The sequence below is a fragment of the Xenopus tropicalis genome, chromosome 2 (assembly GCF_000004195.4).
Source record: "Xenopus tropicalis strain Nigerian chromosome 2, UCB_Xtro_10.0, whole genome shotgun sequence".
Classification (NCBI taxonomy): Eukaryota; Metazoa; Chordata; class Amphibia; order Anura; family Pipidae; genus Xenopus; species Xenopus tropicalis.
This window is the reverse complement of record NC_030678.2, coordinates 107,763,983-107,785,156: the sequence shown is the minus strand read 5'-3', so window position 1 is coordinate 107,785,156 and position 21,174 is coordinate 107,763,983. Positions and strand designations below refer to the sequence as shown.

At 37.0% G+C, this 21,174-nt stretch overlaps 1 protein-coding gene across 3 annotated transcripts in view; it reads right to left on the bottom strand.

The window, feature by feature from the left end:
* Positions 1-21,174, bottom strand: part of dmd.3 (LOC105946662) — a 1,093,908-nt gene that overhangs the window by 625,286 nt on the left and 447,448 nt on the right. For 2 of the 3 annotated variants that reach the window (XM_031896997.1, XM_031896998.1), the window contains exons 1-6: positions 18,540-18,623; positions 17,365-17,514; positions 10,983-11,144; positions 5,367-5,477; positions 4,612-4,785; positions 2,140-2,295 (exon numbers count right to left, since the gene is read on the bottom strand). In XM_031896997.1, the coding sequence (XP_031752857.1) occupies positions 2,140-2,295; positions 4,612-4,785; positions 5,367-5,477; positions 10,983-11,144; positions 17,365-17,499 (738 nt within the window). In that variant the 5' untranslated portion in view covers positions 17,500-17,514; positions 18,540-18,623. Of the gene's footprint in view, positions 1-2,139; positions 2,296-4,611; positions 4,786-5,366; positions 5,478-10,982; positions 11,145-17,364; positions 17,515-18,539; positions 18,675-19,816; positions 20,000-21,174 lie in introns of those variants that run through there. The other variant, XM_031897001.1, reaches the window with a different exon arrangement.

Genomic DNA, 21,174 nt, shown 5'->3' with positions numbered 1-21,174 from the left:
AGCCTCCTGCGATATCGGTCGACTCAACGACTTGCCGTACACGCACCGAATATCGTACAAAATGAGGTTTCGTACGATATTATCGGTGCGTGTATGGCCAGCTTTATTACCTGTTTATAGCCCCTGGTGCAGTGTGCAGCATGTACTGTATGAGTGCATCCCTAACACTCCAGGAATTGAGCCCTATGGTACTGTAAATGTGCCCTTTTTTATTCACAGAAGATATTTGGGAATTTGGAGTTGGAATACCTGATTCCTTCTCATGGGTTGTATATGTATGCAGAGTAACGACTGGTGCTTCGTGTTGTAGAGGCAATGCTCCCCCTGGAAAAAGCTTTTATGTATCAACTGAGTAACCTGTATTGCAGGTTTCTTGACACGTGCTCATACTTTAACACTGTTTTAATCAGATTGTGGCTTGTTTGATCTCTGTTAAAGTTTTTTTCCGAGTTGGTTTTCTGGTTTTGCTGTCTTGGTGTCATGACCCAGGCCTGTTAAATTTCTCTGCTTTAGGGCTCTGGCACACGGGGAAACGGCAGCGCGATTTCCCGAAATCGCCGAAAAAGACTCGCAAGTCTTTTTTCGGCGATTTCGGGGAAATCGCGCCGCCGCGTGTTCGCCAGTGGGATGGCGGGTCATGGCAACTCGGGGAGATTAGTCGCCCGTGACAAGGGAGATTTGTCGCGGGCGACTAATCTCCCCGTGTGCCAGGGCCCTTAGCTTTTTGAAATTTACTCTGAGATGTTGCTTCACCTTTTTTTATTGCATAGTACAGAGTAATATTATGGGTCTTGTTCCATTAGGCAAGTTATTCATTTAAAAACATGCCACAAAGGCCATACTCAGCACACATGATTCCAACTATGCCCAGTAAACCATTAAGGTTAAGTTACATTATGGAGACTGCTAGACAACCATCTACTTTGGAAAGGAGGCTTACTTGTCATAATAGGATCATGCCAATATGATATAGTTGGAGGAAGACTAGCTACTGATACAATATGACAGTGATGAAATAGTAAGCACAGACAGGTACTGTCAAACTTGCTTTCAATTGCAATTACAAATAACTTTAAAATAATTTTAAAATAATTTTACTTGATATATATTGAAAAGTTGCTAAGAATTTTATTTTGTTTTGTTGAAGAATGGTTTTGCTTTAAATCATATTGGGAATAAAACCCTTCAACTAACAATGGTGAACATTGTTTTTTTATCTGTCAGAATCTACATATGGAAATGGGGCAGTTAATACAATTATAAATATGTAAGGGCTCTGGCACACGGGGGAGATTAGTCGCCCGCGATTAACTCCCTGTTCGCGGGCGACTAATCTCCCCGAGTTACCTACCCCTGCCATCCCACCGGCGAGGCTTTTTAGGCGATTTCCGCAAATCGCCCCGCCGCGTCTGCCATCCCGCCGGCGACTTACATGTTCGCCGGTGGGATGGCAGGGGTAGGCAACTCGGGGAGATTAGTCGCCCGCGAACAGGGAGTTAATCGCGGGCGACTAATCTCCCCCCGTGTGCCAGAGCCCTAAAGGTTTCCATAGCCATCAATTATTAGCAAACTAAAAGGGGTGGCAGCTGTAGTTTGATTTTTATTTAACAACCCTAATGCAAACAAAATTTAAATTTTATGCACCTGTTGTGTGTCATACATAGATAAAAATTAAAATGCAAGTGATGGTTTGTATCATAAAAGGGACATTTTTAAAAAGTAACTTAAAAAACATTTTCACTTAAATAAGGAGTTCTGACTATGCCATATGTTAACATGGTATATCTCAGATACTTTAGGGGCCTATTTATCATGCTGTGTTAAAAATGGTGACAAAATTCACCACACATTGCCAGGCTTTTGCCAGAACTTACGTATAATAATGGCATTAAATCTGGTGTTCAGATGACAAAATTCACCATTTATTTTACACAGATTTTTTGGAGAATTTTGTTTCACACTGCATTAAAAAAAGGCCCATAGACAATGTATTAATGGGGAAAGCTACCGAAATGTGTAGCCACTGGCAAATCAGGTTGTGAATCCAAAAATTTCATGGGTTTGCTGTTCAAACTGTAAGTAAATATTCCACAGGACAATTTTTACATTAAGTAATTCAAAATTCAGGCTATACATTACCTTTGCTCCCAATTCATTGTATTGCATTTTTAATGCAGTGAGTCTTTCATCCAAATCCTTTGGGTTCTCAGTCTGCTGTTTCTGTACAATTTGGCGGCCGGTTTTTATCACTGTTTCCACTTCTGATTTTACTTCACTCAAAATTTTATACAGTTTCTATTAGGAGAAACAAAAGGATATAAAAATATTTTGTTAACTGCCATTATAAATATATATTTCATGGTTCCAAAATCAGAGATAGATAAAATAAAAACAAACATAATAAAAATAAAATATATTATTTAGATTTAGGTTCACTGGTGACTGATCCATGGAAAAATGCTTAATTTAGACTCCAAACCCCAAAAATCATCTGAACTTATCTCAAGATACTGTATGCTGGCAAAATGCACAGAGCTTGTCAGGTAAATTGGGAGAGCTGGAGTTCATTGCATGTGCTAATAATTATGACACAACTGGTAAACCTGGTCGTATGTGACTGGGCTGTTGATTTAAATGGTTACACTCTTTTTAGGTGGTACAGAGAAAATTATCACTGGTGTATGCTACAAAACAAAGTGTATAAGTGAAGAGGACGAGGCCCAGCTACTATTATAAATGGAGGAGGCTTCATAACAAAGTCAATTCTGTTATTATGGGGGACTTTAATTATCCAGACATTGACTGGAGTAATGGGGTGGCCAAGTCATTAAAAGCTAGTAGGTTTGTAAATATGCTAAATTAATTTTTTTGTATTTCAGGTAGCTAAAGATCCTGCTAGGAATGATTTTCTTTTGGACTTGGTAATAACTAATAATACCAAACTCATCTCTAGCATTTGTATGGATGAGCATTTAGAGGATAGTGATCATAACATGGTCTCCGGTTGGAGAGAGAACAATAAATTTTAAACGCCAAAAATTAGACATGTAAACTTTGCCAGAATAAAGGCATCTCTGCAATCTATTAATTGGGAAAGGTTTTTCACAGGGTTAAACACAGAAGAAAAATTAATTTTAATAGCGATGAAAGAATTTTTGTCAGCAGACATGAATTCATGAAATTCTGCAATTTGGCATTGACAAATTTATTCTCAAAACTGTTGAAAATTTGCTGTGTCAAAAAAATTGGTGAGAAAAACAGCCATTGATTTTAATGTATTTGGGGTCACATCAAAAACATTGCGGTTGCATCAGAAAAATAACTGTTGTGTCAAAAAGTTGAGCGATAGCCATATTTCATGAATTTTTCAGCAGTTTTACTCAAATTTTCACACATCATTTTTATTTGAAGCAGACTAGGTGGTTCTTCACAGTGAGGTCAGTGAGGATGTGGAATGTCTTGCTGGGTGATTTTATGATGGTGAATTCTCTTAATAAGTATCCAAGGATGTTGTTGTACTAAAATCTACAAATAGTGCAGATGTTAGTATAGGTAGATTATACTGTATATAGATAGGTCTGTGTATAGATAGTGTTGGTCTGTATTAGTATGTGTATGTACAATAAGTTCACTGAGGTTTATTTTGAGGGGTTGAACTTTTTTTCAATCCCCTGCAATTATGTACTCACTAAATGGCTTGTTTCACTCTTCTATTGATCTTTTCCTTAACACCTCACTCATTACCACTTTGTTTATTCACATTCAATACACACTAGAGTTGTACCCTTTATCTGGAATTCCCTCCCATATTCCTTCCAACATTCTGCTAATCCCTCTGCCTTTAAACAGAAAGATTTTATTTGACAAGAACTTAGTATTCTTTCTACAAAACATAGTTAATTAACTATAGTATTAAAAACTGATCTATAAAATATTTACTTATATAACAGTCATATCGTATTACTTTGAGAAACAAATGCAGCAAAATAAAGTTGTATTATAAGTGGACTGTCTTAGATGGAAAAAAAAAGAAAGAAGGGTTGAATTAAGATATATAGGTATGGGATCCCTTATCCAGAAACCCCTTATCCAGAAAGCTCCGAATTACGGAAAGCCTGTCTCCCATAGACTCAGTTTTAATTAAATAATTCAGAATTTTAAAACTAATTTCCTTTTTCTCTGTAGTAATATAACAGTACCTTGTAATTGATCCCAACTTAGATATAAATAATCCTTATTGGATACAAAACAATCCTATCCTAATGTTTTATTAATTTTTTAGTCGACTTTAGTATGGAGATCCAAATTACGGAAAGATCCCTTATCCGGAATACCCTTGGTCCCGAGCATTCTGGATAACGGGTCTTATACCTGTATAAGTCAAAACCTAGAAATGAACAGCATAAATAAAACATGACCTGATACTTTACTGATCTGCTGAAATGTTACAGTAGGTAATTGAAGTGTCCATTTGACTATGTATGCAAGGGTTGTCTGTTTTATATTGTGATTAAATATATTTTACAATAGTATTATTTTAAAAAACTTCTATGCAGTTTGCATGCATACCAATCTTTCATTTACCATATTAATAATTACCCAACAACTTACCATACACTGATCAAGCTGCGTCTGAACAACTTCCTGCTCAATACTTTTTATCTCCAAAACTGGCAATTCGAATGTCACCTCATCAAGAATTCTTTTTGATTCTATTAAACGCTGCTCAAAATTAGCAGGCTTCTGAAACAATCGAAATTTAGTAGATACCTCCTGAAACTTTTTCTGAAAAGCATAAATGAAAAAGATTTAATCAAGTAATGTATATCTCATTCAATTTTTTAAAAATTAAGAGCTACATTGGGACAAATATTTTGTCATTCTTATTGTCTTCTAGCTCTTTTTTTCTATGAGCACTACCCATGAGTATAAATCAATTCAGTTATTATGTGTGTAACATTTGACACATCAAGTAATGACAATAAATACAAAAATTAAACTAATGTAAGCTTTTTGAAGTATAATCTCAATTGTATCCTAAATCTTGAGGCAAAATCCCTTTATCGCATTTTAATAACTTAATAGATTTCTATTATGTTGTTGTATAGTAAGTAGAAGATTCAGAATTTATTTAACATTAGTTTTGCACAAATGGTCTGGACATCAGCACTAAATGCAGTAAACTAGTTGCATTATTTTTTACTACTTTGTAAGAGGGCATCTCTTTGTACACAGGACCCATTTTAAACAGTATTGAAATCCAGTTTATGTTAGGAATTCCTGCCCCAGTGTGGTCTTCTGCTGCTGTACAAGGCTAAAAATGAATGGATATATTAGAGGTTAAAAAATGGTAAAATAAACATTACCTGTGCTATTTCAATCTGTGAGAGAACTTTTTTGGACATTTCTTTACCCTGATTTCTTTTTTTCATTTCATCCAAACTAATTTCATGACTCATCAGATCAGACTGTATTTTCTGTTGGTTGAAAAAAAATAAAAATTTACAATGGTTTTACATATTTAGGACTGATAATAAAAATAAATATGATAGGCAACAAAAATGCATACTGTAGTTTAACATGGTATATGCAATACCCAGCCAGTTTTACAACAATTCAGACTTCCAGTGAAGTACATTGAAAAATGAACAACTGTCTTAATAAGAATCATGGTACCATTGTGACTGGGTCACACTTTCACATGCCTGTGAGTTTCAGCCAACGCCTAACTGAATGAGCTCAATGGAACCATAGTGATTGGATGTCTGTGACTGTACTACCCTTAAGGGTTTAAATGCCAGGCAATTCCCCACTCAGTTGAACTGAAGAAGCCACTTGGATGAGTGGTGAAACGTTTTTAAGAAAACTCAGAGTCCAGTTGCTTTAGACTTAATTCTACTAGATACTGTACAATGTTGAGTGCATTTTATGTAAGGAAGGTCTTAAATTATGTAGATTGATGTAATTATTCATAAAATTTTAACAGGAACAAACTTATATCAAGCCTTTATAATAAAAAAACTTCCCAGTTAGGGAAAATAAGTAAAATGTCATTTTTTATTTATTGTGAACTTTATCCTATTGTTGCTGGTGGAAAGGCATTTCAGAGCGGTTAGTCGGCCACAATAGCAGAGATCTATCACCGGTGACTAGCTCACTCTGTGGGGCATCAGGCTAAACAAGGATTTTTCTCATGTTATTCAAAAATGTCAGAGCTGTAAACACAACAAGTATATCAAAACCATTCATACATCTGCCATCGACCATAGAATAGTATCGGAAACTATCAATGGTAGAAAATGGTAACACATTTTCTCAGAAATGTTTCCAGATAAAATCAGCACTTGACAACAATATTTTTACAGATAGGGGTCTTACAAGAAATTAACAGATAATAATACAGATAATTGTAATAACATTCTACCCTTTGTGTAAAACTGACTTTGGTTAGTACTACATTTTCAGTGTACACAGCTGAAGTTATAAAGGGAATTCTGATTCACAAGATGTAATATATTCATTTTAATGTTATTGGTGTTTTTTCCATAGAGGCATTGGTTATACTATATAGGCCAAGGGGATAATTATAATCAATGCCCTGTGACTCTGGGATAATGGTATAATATATTTTGTGCTCTGCTTTTTTCATCCTTCATCATACTGAGCCTTGTATCAGGAAGCTGCATCTTCTACCTGAAATGTAATCACTGTGAGTTAAGCTAAAAATAGAATTTCTTCAATATAACATGTAGGTTATGTCTTCATTGCTGCTCTTGAATGACATCATTTATCATGTCATAATTGATGAGGCCATGCCAAAGTATAGATAAATTGTTGACTTTTTATAAAAACATGTTGTAATCATAAGAGAAACAGAATGGAAAATGTATATCTGAAACTTCCTGCTTGACTTGACAAATACAGATGATCTATTTAGCTATACTATCTGCAGCTATCCATAAAAGGGTTTAAGAATCACTTGTACTATAATTGTTTCTAAAAATAAAGATGAGCATGCAGACACTGCACAAATCATTCAGGTTGTCAGGTGAAACTGTTCTGCATACAGTAATAACATCATGTGATGTTGACCTACAGTAATTAAGAAGGTCCTATGTATGTTTGTTTAATTAATTAGTAAGCTGATATAAGCCTACAGTATTTTATTTATGTTCTTCTAAAGTTTGCTACTTCTGAGACTCCTTCAGAAAGTTACAGACAAAATAAAACTGCAAAATGTATGATTTCCTCCTGTTGCCAAAATTTATAATACAGGCATGGGATCTTTTATCCAGAATGCTCGAGACCTGGGGTTTCCAGATAAGGGGTCTTACCATTATTTGGATATCCATAACTTAAGTTTGCTTAAAAATAATTGAAACATTCATTACACTTAATAGGATTGTTTATCAATTTATCAATTAAAAAAAAGATATTGTTTTATTGCTACAGAGAAAAAGAAAACTATTTGATTAAAATGAAGTATATGAGAGATAGCCTTTCCATAATTCAGAGTTTTTTGGCTAACAGGTTTTCGAATAACAGATCCCATACCTGTACCTTCTTTTTATGCATAATACAGAATAAATCAAACAGCAGTGCTCAAGTTGTGTTGAATGCTTATGTGTCATTAGCTATAACAGCTATAATTAGTGATGAGCAAATGTTTTCGCCAGCCATGGATTCGCAGTGAATTTCTGCATTTTGCCTTTGGCGAATTGTTTTGAGAAACTTCTGTGAAAATTTGCTGCGGTAAAAATTCATCACGTGGAATTTTTTTTGCCGTGCACCAAATTGGGCGCGGATGTGTCAAAAAGGGCGCGGTCGCGTTAATAAAAAGGCACGGTTGCGTCGAAATTGGACGATGTTACATCAAAAGATGGGGGCAACAAAAAAATAGATGCAACGACAAAAAAACCTCACGCAACAAATGCGTTTCGCAAATTTTTCCCTGCTTTTATGGCGAAGCAAAACGGGACAGATTCGCTCATCACTAGCTATAATAATAATAATGCCCATTCAAATTGTTAAGGCTAAAGTCATTTGTGGCTTCTTCGTTCTCTCTTTCCCCATAAACAGACATGTCAGCTAAAACAACTGGCAGGGAACCTACTGTGGCTGCCTGTAGCTACTCTTTGATCAGTCACAGGAGAAAATTGAAGCAACCCTATAGCTGAATGTCAGGAATTTATTAGATTCTTGCAAACTAACATCACACTTACAAACACATTGTTAATGACTGCATTACAAGTTTACATTTAAGGAACAAAAAATATTTTAGGAGTCAAAAAGACAATCCAGACAGAATGGGCCCTCTTTTCTTGTTCTCTTTGGGGAATGTTTTTATGTTTTGATGTAATGTCAATAAATTACTCTTAGGGGCAGATCTATCAAAATGTGAGTTTAGAGCTTAATACATAAAACTCACCCACTTTCTATTCATTCCTATGGGATTTTCCGAAGCCTACTTATCAAATGGTGAGTTCTAATTTTCTAATTGATAAATAGACTTCTAAAAATCCCATAGGAATGAATAAAACGTGTATTTATGTACAAAGCTCTAAAATCACATTTTGATAAGTCTGCCCCATAAGGTTAACTTTTTAAACCACCTGAAAGTTACTATGGGGCATGTAAGTAGCATTTTAAACTGAACTGAGGGATTAACACACTTATGTTGCTTGCGAAATGTTCATGTCTGAAGATGCCTTTTGAGAACTGAATTTCAAATTAAATACAGCATTAAGTGGTGACTTGTATTCCAGATATACTGTTACCTTTGTGTTTGCTCGTTTTTCTAGTAAAGGAATATGGCCACATGGTGGTGATAGCTGCACACTGAATAAACTGCTCTGTATTTTTAGACACATAACTATTGATATTCCTGAAAATAGATGAATCACGCTGTACTGTGGTTTGCTGGCTACAAATGAAACAGTCATAGTAATATCTGACAAATACTTTTTTGTCATTTACACTGTAAAGTAATTGTATCTCAGGTTAAACACCTTATAGTGTTACTGTAAATAGAGATCATTTATTATTATTTTTATTTAAGCAAAGCTTGGCAGTTTTTCTAAATACATCAATGACTTTGCTTTTAGACCTGTGTTACCCCTCAGTAATACTATTGGACTCCAGTAGTTATATGGGCAAACGTTTTTTTACATATAGCAATTACTCAACAAAAACACAGACAAATCCTTATGCAGATTATTTCTGTGTTTTGTAGTGATCTGGAGTTAATGCAACTCTTGTAATCCATTTTTTGCAGTGATCTTACTGTGTGACATATCCAGGGTTCATTCTGTTTGCTGAATATATTTTCTGCAGTAATCTCACAGGCATATTTGTGGATAATGCAGTTATCTGAATCTCTCATTTCTGCAATGATTTTACTGGCTTGATAAGGATGAATTTAATGCAGTTTTGTGTAATTATTCTCTGCAGTAATCTTGCTGGCATATCTGGGGTTTAGTGTTCATTATACATTTTCTGTAATGGTCTTATGGGCATGACTGCGGTTAATACAATTCTCTGAATTTTTTTATCGGCAGTGATCTTACTGACATGTCTCAGGTACACAGTGCTCATTATGGATAATGGCAGTGTCAAACAATGATGTGTAAGGGTGTGGTGTTATAAGGTTTCAGCACCATTCTACATGCAGAACATTATTTAGCTGCCAAGTTTCATATTCCCCTTAGAGATGCATGCAAATCTACTGTCGATGTTCTGCATCATTATTGGACCATGCTGCTGAGTTATATGCCTCAATATAACATGTTGAGGTTAGCTAAAGCTGCTGCCATTACCTACACCATTGCCTAACAGGCACAACTTTTATTACTGAATTTCTAAAAAGTTCAAGTACATGATATGATCACAGTTCTTGGTCATATAGACCAGCAGGTCATTGTCCAGTTTGGTTAAACACACCTGTACTGACCAAAGAAGACTCCTAATCTGATCAATCTCCAGGATTATTTTATTAGGTGAAATGTCTAATTAATACATTTTACTTATGTACATATACAGTCCTTATCCAGGTGGGTTACCAATCAAAATGGCATATAATATCTGTACAGTATCTGTTCTTATTTTAAATGCTTTGTTAATTATTAGAAATCTGGACAAATCATAAAATAAGGGATAAGGTACATCCGAATATATTATAGAACAAATACACTGCTGATGATGATAGGACTCTGTTAATACAACTTCAAGCAAGGAACTGCACTTAGCTTCAAGACCTGGTGACTATGGATTTGCAGTATTTACAGATCAAGACCAAAATGACTACATATCCAGTGCTCAAAATATATTCAGTGCTGATGTTAAATAGATAAAATTTCCCCATTTCTTTAAACTTATATATATATATATATACATATATTTATAAAGTTTATATACTGTATATTTATAAATATTTATAATTCTAAAACTCTGCAAGGTATAAAATTAAAGAAGTTAAAATTGTTACTTTTTTCACTATTTTATTACTGCTATTTTTATTATAGTGCTAACATTGTTGCACTTTTTAAAAAATATTTATTGAGAACAAGTTACCAGCTAATATAGCTACTGATCTAGCATAATATAAAAGTACATTTTGAATCAATCTGCCTCCTAGTGTCCCTAATCAAGTTTTGTCAGAATATAGATAAAGAAGGGTGAATATATATATATATATATATATATTTGATCTAAAGTTAGTACATATAAACACAGGCATGTCAGCCAGGAAATGTCAATTGTTCCTTGGCTGTGAGAGTGAGAATGCAAGGTCATACTTATAACACATAATTCAATCTGATTATGTAAGCATGCATGACTTTCTGGGACAGGCACAGTAATCAGCTTTGCACTACAGGAACAATAACATGGTTAATGCAATAAAATACATGAAAATAAATGAATGACATTTAAAGTACCTACAGTATATCCATGGTGAAAATTGTGGGAAGAGGTTAACAACTTACCTGTGCTTCCTGTGGAACCTGGGCAGCATCAATTCTGTCTGCAATGTAGGCCGTCAGTTGTCTGTCAGTTGTATTGAGAGCCTCCTGTATCATGCGAATAGCTTTGTCAGTCTCCTGGGCAGACTGTATACTTTGTTCAAGAACCTTTTGTCTCCTTACGGCCTGTGTAAGAAAGAGAGAAATATGTTACCAAGTCTATTCATTTCTGTTTGCTGTACATGCATTTCATTTTAGGAAATATATTGTTAAAAAGCAGAAAACACCTTTTTGTAGGATGAATTTCTATGACTTTTTGAATTCATTTAGGCTGCTGGATATAAAAATGAAACTAGGTAATTAAAGAATAAATCAAATTATAATCTAAGCATTATCTGAAACCTCTTTTTCAGCACTATTGTAAGGCACTGCCAAAATTGTTAAAAGGAAACCGGCACTGAATCCTATAATCTTCTGTGTCCTACGCCTTCCTGATCTCATTATGTAGTACAAGAGATTTTATGCACTGCAAATAGGGTCACGGTCACCACAATCCAACATAAGCTAGTGCAACAGGCAGGATGTAAGAGTACACTGAAAAAGCAAAAGCAAGATATTGGGCAGATGTCCATAAAGCATTAATAACTCTTCAGAAAAACAGTAAGCAACAACAAGCCTTGCTCAGTTGCTCACCTTAGAAGACTCAAATTATGTATTAAATATAATTAATCTATATATGTATATTAATCCTGTGATTAGTGTTACAAAATGCATTTACTTGACAATGGTAGATCATTGCACTTTCCTTTTTAGCAATATAATAAAACAGGTAGGGTTTCCTTTATTTTTCAAATCTAGATGTGGCAACCCTAACCTCTGTTTTTTAGGGTTCTTCCATTGTCATTTTAACATTATCATGAGATAGCAATGTGCTGTCCCCAGACTGTTGCCACAAAGTGGGAAACGCAGATTATTACAGTATTACAGTATGTGTAGTAATCAGGTTTACTGTGACTGGAACCGGGAGCCCTATCCCAAAGTACTGCCTCAGATTAATGTTCCCCCTCCACCTAACTTGTTTACAGATGGCAAACATCCAGATAACACATTACTGCAGCTCCAGAGTGCTCCAAATGCTTGCCGCGGTGTATGCTGAATTTGTCTTGCACATCTGCTCACCCATAAAAAAAGCCCATACACTAAGGAATAGTCTTGTGCTTACAATGGCTACCAGAAGTAGTTGGAACAAGGCAGTGAATGTTTCAGCTAAGGACATGAAAGTTCAAATGGGTGTCCCCAAAGAGTGGTCTGTTTTCTTAATTAAAAATTGTAAATAAAATATCTGTAAGAAAAAGGGAAAGGCTAATGAACCCTGAAATTTCTCTTAAACATTTAAAATAAGAAGAAAGTTGCAGTTTAATTCATCTTGTGTGTTCAATATAAAGTTTCTTCATTTCATTGTTGACATATACAGTATATTTAGGTTTGTGCTGTTACTGGGCAAAGACCCATGTATCAGTTTAGAGTTTCGCAAATGTGTCTTATTGGTTAACAGGGAGACCACACCCTGATATAGTGCTTAGCAGGGGGTGGGGCTTCCTCTTTGGCTACATCTGCTGACCCAGGTGGATGTTCCATTGAGCCTGGGATCAACAGGGCCCAGTAAAGTGAATACCCTAGAGGCTGCATCAAGCTCTAGTAAAGTTGGGGAAAAGGAAGCCCCTGTTTTGCAAGCAGTTGAGACTGTGATCGAGTAAGCAGTGTCTGTAACGGCTGTGCCAGCTTTAAAGAGAGATCTGCTACACTGTGGTCAGATGCCTAAATCCTGGGATCTCAAGGTGATTGATTTATCTGAGGAAAGGTATTGAAAGTCTCCTGTATGTGTCCCTTGTGTGAGGACAGGTGTTTTTCGTGTGCTTGCTACGTGGGAGCAACTGCCTATCCAAAGGAAGAGTTACTTTGGTAAAGGTAGCGCTACCTGGGGAAAGAGCTCTGGGGAAGGGACTTTGCCAAGACTGAACTTGAAAAGGGTATTTCCCCCTGGAGTGGAGTGTGGGATTGTGTTCTGGAAGAGACTGAGCCAGTAGTGAGAAAAACCCACAGGTTTCCAAAGCAGGGTTATTACTGTTTTCATGTTAATGCTATTTCATTTTCACTTCATTATATAAAGTTGATATTTGCTGCAAACTGTGTGTGATTATTTCCTAGTGGAAATCCCCTTGAGGTGTGCTCCTCAGTGTCCACTAGGTTGAGGCACTGCGCTAAAATCCCAGTTCCCAGTACCTTTTATCTGCATTAGGGAACCAAATCTCCTGTATACAGCCCAAAATTAAGTGAATGTGCCAAGAAAGGGTTACAGTATCTAAGCTGCTATTCTGTAGCCTTTGTCCAACTTTATCACCCATAATTCATAGCCAACAGCTAGTTTGGTAAGGTGAATTAAATAGTGGCTAGATGGACAGAGGTTTAAAACCAGGTAACTGGAGATAAAGCTATTTGTCAGTGCATTTCATGTCTCATATATCATTTATAAAACAAGAGCTTTTTCGTATAAATCTCTTTTCTGAACAAGGATTACTAACTATAATGTATAACGGCTTCTAATATTAGTTTTTGACTTTCTCAGTACTCATCAATGCTATAAGGCTATAAAACTACAGCAATATAGCTTTTTTATGGTTATAGTACAACATGGTACTACAGTCAAGAAATCGATTTTCTGTTTACTGCAACCTAAGCATTGAGACTTAAAACTTGCTAAATGCAGTCCTAATAGCTATTATTAGTCCAGTGCCTGAAGTAAATATGCAGAGATGAAGTTACCATACTATAAGTACTTCTATTTTGCCCTAAGGAATGAAACCAAAAAAAGTTAAAGGGGTTGTTCACCCATAGGGTTAAGTGCCCTATGGCTTTACTTCCCTACCTCTTCACATCTGTACTGTTATTGGGCAGAGCCCTCTACACTCAGGTTACAGTTCTTAAGCTATCCTTAATAGGTTTAGCCAGGTTAGCCACACCCCTTGCAGACTATATAGTGTCTTGCAAGGAGGGGTGTCTCCCTCTTTGGCTGCCGTTGTCTCAGGCATCAGACCACTGAGCCTGGAGGCACAAGACCCCAGTAATAAGAGTCATTTACAATCTAAAGTCGGGGACAGGGCCCCGTGAATGAGCATAAGCCAGCACAGTAAGTTCTTATAATAGCACCCTCTAGGAGAGGTGAGTACAGTCAGTCTAGCTAGAAAGGGCAGCCATTAGCCCCATCAAAGGAGTTGTTAACGGTTTAGCCTACCCCGGCTCTGTTTGCCTTGCTGAAGGGACCAGTTAAGAAGCAGGATTCAGGTAGTACTTTGCCCCTGAACCATAGTCAGCTGGAGGTATCCTCTACAGTAAGGGCATTCATCTCAGGTTCTCAGCTAACACTCTACACATCTTCACGTTGGGCTATACTGTTCCTAAAGGTCACAACTGCTATTTACCTCTGTGACATTCCGTATCAATCTACTGTGTCTGTGAGTATAATACCCTGTTTGCACTATTCCATAAGTGTTGGGACAATAAACATGTTATTAGTTTATCAGCAAGAACCTTTCTGGCGTCCATTATTATAACTGCACTACACAGCTCTATTTAGTTGTTGTTCAACGACACCCTCAGCTCCATTTATCTATCTCCCACTTAGCGGAGGCCCACTCCTAAGTATTAAGGTCGCATGTAACACATGCTCTACAGCACACTACTAGCCCGGGTTTGCCATATCCTAGCCAAACAAGTGTTACACAACATTCACAAATCTAACAGTTCACAGTAACAGAACAATCTTTGCCATATACATAGTTAACAAAAAAATGTGCAGCTGAAGAGATATTCACCCCAGTACCATCCCTCTATTGATCCTTCACTTCTGTTAGATTTGTGATATGCTGAGCCTGCTTTCCTATGCCACTGCAAGGGAGAAATTAACCCATGACCTTTCAGATTATGCAACCAATGCACAAGCAACCAATGAATTGGTCCCATAGGAATAGAGTGAGGGCAAAGCCTAGACATGATGATAAAGCCATAAGCCAGCAGTGTAAGGTTGTGGGCGGGGAGAACAGGCGAAAGAGCTCAACTTGAACCCACCTGTGACCCACAAATGGTGTGCTGGAGTATTGGGCCAACCCGTGCATCACTGCTCAGCACTGGCCCTTTTCCTGCTGCTGGTGTATAGATTGGGACATAGGGAAGTAGGAGAAAGCTGAATAACAGGCAGAACACTTGGGGGCCTCTTTATTATGCTGTGTAAAAAACAGCGACAAAATTCGTCAGGATTTGCCACGTAAAAAAATTACGCCATTTTCCTTCTGACGGAACTTACATAAAACAACGGCATAAAATTGGACGTTGAATTTGCATTTTATTTTACACGGCTTTTGACAATTTTTTTTCTGCAAATTTTGTTTTACACAGCATAATAAATAGGCCCCCTCGGTGCTTTATTGAGGTACAGGCAGGATAGACAAGGTAGGAAAGTAGGAACAGGTTACAGGCAGACAGGCAAGGCTGACAAAAGTCCAATACCAAGTTTACTAAGGTTTTGAAAAACAATAATATGCACCCTGAGTCGGACCACCCCCTGTCAACTTTCTATGTATGTCAGTCATAGTGCTTTTCATATTATCAGATTCAGAAACTGACAGGCAGACAGGGCTGTTTTAACCATTGCTGTATTTTCTTGACAGTAGCAGCAGTCACCCCCCCCAATGTGCTGAAGATGAAATGGCAGATGGCAAGGTTTTTCAGCCTTGAGATATCTTGCTCCCTGCAGGCAAGAAAGTACCTGAAAATACATTTTAATTGCTCCCTATGTGAATCGCTGCAGGTAAAATGTACATCTTTCATAACTGTATGACAATTCTTTTTTATTACTTTATTCAGTTTTACCCAAGTTAAAGGTATATTCAGGTACTCTATTGCATGTGAAGTACATGGTACAGTATTTCAATGGTGACAAAGGGCCCCGTCTGCCACACTGGCAAAATGGGAGATTTGTCACCCATGGGAAATTTGCGCTACCCAAATGCAACTAATCTCCCGACAATAAGTTTTTATGACTGGTGGTAAAACATTTAAATTGCATAACAGCTGGAAAATGCAGGAAAGGGCAAATTTTTTGGTGGTTAGAAGATTTATATGTTTTAGTGCAAGATATCACACTGACACCAATACAAAGGTATTTTCAGGAGATTTGTCGCTCATGGGTAGTCCCATGGGCAACAAATCTCCCTAAAGTAAACAGAAGGCAGCTGTAACATCCTGCCTGGGTTCAAACCAGTGACCTACAGGTACTATGTAATCTGTTATACCCCTGCCTTATATATGCAGACAGCTAAGGATCTGGTTCACTACCTTTGGTATGTTTGAGCTTTCAGATATCTGGCCACAGATCCTCAGAGTTACCCATCATCTTGCCTATAGAATCACCAGTTCTGAACTCTCTCTCACTCCCTATTTTAGGTCAAGCTTTCTTGTTCCTAGGTGCTCCTAATTTCTGCTACTGCTGTTCCCTGCTTCTGCTTCCTTGATCCTGCCCCTTTTGTTGACTCCCTGGTTTTGACTCTAGTGTGTTCCTAACTTTGAGTTTGTCTTATGGTTCGTATCTGGTTCTGACCTGGCCTGTCTAATTACAACCTGCTCTCTCCTTACTGGTTCCTTCCTTGCAGTATATACTTGGCTCCTTTGCCTTCCCTTGAGGGCCAGGCCTAAAGCCAAAGGTGGCTGTTATAGGCAGAAAAGCATACCTAGACAAGAATCCATTTACTCCCCTAGGGTTTGGGTTTGCCCTATGTTACAGCAGTATGTTTTCACAGTTGCTAAAATACAGGAGGGTTTCTCCATCAGCATGTGATATTAGACCAAAGCAGAGCAGGGGCAACAGCATAGAAACGTGGAGTTCCTATCAGTTCAGGCAGCTGAAACCTTCAGCATAGGTGTCAGGGAGTTATCTTGTTACCTACCCATTATTCTGTTGATAGGTTGGGGAAGAAGGGAGGGGTGAAATCACTCTAACTTGCAATGCAGCATTAAAGATTAATTGAAGTTTATTAAAGTCACATGGCTGATGGTACTTGCTATATAGTAAGATGATGTCTAGCCCCACATCAAATTTCAAAATTAAATATAAAAAGGGGGCTCCTTTAAAAAAATTGATTTCAGTACAGGATTCAGAATTTAAAAATTAATTAATTTAATAAATAAAAAAGCATGTTTTCCAGTTACAGAATTCCTTTAAGCCTAATATACAGATTTGCCACTAGCCAACATAAAAGTCATTTAGCCATATTTACAAGTAACAACTTGCTCAGACTATCAATCCAATTATAAATGGCCTAACAGCATATGAAATTTAAATTGTAATAAATACCTCTTGTTGCACTTCTTCCCAATGAGTATTAAATTTCTCCAGCTTCTCGTTGATCAGTTCATCCATCACACCTCCATCAGTTAAGGTCTGAGCAAGCTCCCTAATCTGATTGCGATTGTCTTCTGGGTGTTTCATAATTTTTTCTATGGACTGAAATAAAACTGAGGTCAATAGACAATGTAATAAAAGTCTTGTTATCAGCCAATACTAACAGCAATGCATTAATGAAATGGCCTTGAAAATGCTGAGACCAATTAATATAAGTAGCATTTACTGTACACACATTTTCCTGGTGCATCTGTAATGATCTACTCTATACAACAATTACTGTATACCATCATTTCCTTTATCAGAAATCAATTTTCACACGTAAAGTATATTATACTGATGCTTCATGAGGTACACCAATTATCAACATAATTGAATTGTACATATTATATTCTTATCATATTCTATACTTATTATTTTCTTAAGTGTACATAGTACCCCTATGAAACCTTTACATAATTTTCCCCATAATCATGACAGGAGCATCGTTGGAGCTTGCCCTGCCCCTCGCCAACCAAACCCCCACCCCTCCTATATTTCCTATCCCCCCAAAAAAAGACAGCAGAACATTTACTATCAACTGAAGTTTTAATTTAAAACGTACCATAAAGAACAAACAGCATATCATAAACATCTCATAAACACAGTCCAATGTAACACAAATGTTTGTATAACAAACAATTAGCTCTTAAACAACCTTGTACCGTAACAACCCAATAACTGTGCAACTAGCGCCGCCAGCTGCCATTCTAGCCCAGAACCACCTACTCCCCAACAAAATTCACTTCCTGATACGCTTCCTTACCCCTGAGGTGCCAGGCATGCCAGCCCCCAGTTAAAGGTAGAACTCCCTTCCTAACCTAACCATTGCTTCCGGATTCAACCACCCCGCCACCAACACTTCAGTACCAACACAACTGTGTAGGGACGGTAGGCATTTTACTGTGCTGCCTAAGATGGAATGGGAAGCGGGAAAATCCTCTCTCACTATTTATACCCCTAATGCTTTGTCCCTGCAACTTCCAAAGCCACCAATCCCCACCAACTGGAAGTGGCTTCACAAACCCTACAGCTCTCTCACGCCCCCTGCTTCCCTACACTTTGCTATGGGTCATCGGGTTACTTACCTTTAGTGCTTCAGAGATCTCCTCTGCACCACCTTTGACATTTTCAGTTGTTTTCAATTTTGCTTCAACTTCATCTAACCACTTATTTTCAGCTTCCAGGTATGATAAAAGTTCACACCAGCAAGCCCAAACTTCCTGTGAATGAAACAGTTGGTTCATTACTTTACTGAAAATGCATGAGAAGAATGACAAAAGTATATGATGGGTGTTTCCTGATGATAGTGCCTCTAATGTACTGGCAGCACTCTTTCAGCCCATATGACATTTCTTTTAGAGGGGAAAATTTTACAGATCATTCCAGGCAAAGCTATATATTACATGAGTTGTGCAGATTTGCTTTGATATTGCTGTTTTACTGCATTGGTAGGTCCTGTACTGCCTGCATTTTTATTATTCTATTTACTATCTGAGAATCACTGCACACAATGTACATGTGTCCCAGCAGTTCATTTAATCACCCCATAGACTCTCGCTCTATTTATGGTTGATGGCTTCTACTGTATATAAGCCTCCCGTAAATAAGTCTATATTGTAATTTGATTCACTGTACATAATTTTAATTATTATTTCTCATAAATCTCCTCTATATCATTACACCCTTACTGAGTATTGCTTCAGTCATTTGTCACTGCCTATCTATGGTGTAGTTATCTGTTGTCTGTTATTCGTCATCCTGATGAAATGTGCCTTTTAAAAGTTCAAGAGGGACTTCAGAACAAACAGTCAAAAATGTATTATTATAGGATACTCAAAATCCCAAAATACTCAAAATAAAGTTTAAAGAGTTTACAATTTCATAAATACGCTTCTAAAAATCCCATAGGAATGAATAGGACGTGGACGAGTTTTTATGTATTGAGCTTTAAACTCACATTTTGATACATCTGCTCCTCAGTCTAAGGGGGCCATTTACTAACGGTTGAATTTTCTTTTCCGATTCTGATATTTTAGTGCTAAAAATCGCCTTTTCCGTGATTTACTACGTAACCAAACTGGGACAATTAAGAACCCCTTCCCTTCCCTGGAAGATCTTTTTCTGCTTTGAATCTTTAGAAGTTTTCAAATATTTGACGATGGCTTTTGTGCGACAATATGAAAAAGTTGCATTTATCATGCTAAAGTCGAACTACAAGTCTTGCATGTGCTTTTTCAGTTCAGATTTTTTTGTAAATGACAGACATTCGCGAAAATGAGTTTATTTTAATTTTTTTTTTTCAAAAATTAAAGTTTGAAAATTAGAGTTTTAGTAAATCTCTGCTTAGTAAGTTATTACATGCCTTCAGTGTTTGGCATTTCCCGTTCAGCCTGCTGCAAAGTCGTTCATAGTTTGTTACCAGAACTTCAAGCTCTTTTTTTAATGGTTCATGGGCTGCAGGTGGAGCTGTTGCAATAAAATTATTTACAGAATCCTTCAGGAGCTTCACTTTGTCTTCCTTTTGTGCTGCTTCTTCTGTTGCTCTCTGGGAAACACAAACAGTTATTTTTTGCATTGTAAGATAAAACAATTTGTTTAAACACTATGATTCCGGGCACAAGATTAAGACCATAGAAGAGAGAGATATGATTAGAAAAGTTTTTCCAGTTCTTTTTTTTTGAAAAGCAATTTTATTCCACTGAAACTGCAATAATCAGAGTGAGAGAGAGAAATTGATATTATGCTGAAACTATTGAGTGTCCCATGAAAACGATGAATTTAAAAACAAATTATTTTTCCTGCCAGGAAGTCTTTAATATATTACTCATGTGTTTTATGTCCTTGCTTATAACTTTTGCCAAAAAAAGTCTACATTAGGAGGATTAAGCTAAAAATATTATATATTAAATTATTTGCTTGTTTGTGTATGTTTAACACTTGTAATCATGGAGCATTTGTACACTGATTATAGCAATTGTTTTAGGCTAGTTATTGAGCCCTGCCCTATATGGCTTGCATTTAATGTTTTTCGAACGAGGAGTCAGGAGATAAGGCTAATGCACATGTAGCTGATATCCGCATAAAAAGGCATGAAAATGCAAAGTTTCGCGTTTTTAGGCTGATATCGGCTACATGTGCCTGCACCTTTATCGTGGGTCAAAAAAAACTGTTTGCACGCAAATTTTTTGATGCGTGACATTTTCACAGTTTCACAAATTTTTGGGCTAATGCGACGAGATAGATTCACTCATCACTACTTGCTTTCATGTATGTATTGATGATTTGTGGATACATTCAAGGCATGGAAAAGGTGATCCTTTGGCAATATGTTTTCACTATAGCATCATCTTAACCCATAAAGTGGTTTCTTATAGCCGTTTACAAGACAAGTAAGATTAAAAAGTAAAATATTTTATTTACATTTTAAGTTTGTATATCATTTTTTGGCAATGCATGTCTTGTTTTAGGCTAGCACCACATGGGGAAAAATTGAGGCCAAGTATCAGCCTCTATGCTGTCACCAGCCTGCTACCTTGCCTGCACTCTGCCTGGGTGCAAGCAGTCACGCCTGATATCAGCCTAAAATGCAAATTTCACCATTTTTTTTTTTGTTACCAATATCCATCATGTCTGCCTGCACCTGCATGGAGACAATGCTTCTGAGTGCAGGCAAGGTAGCAGGCTGGCGCCAGTGTAGGGACTGATTCTTGGCCTGTGTTT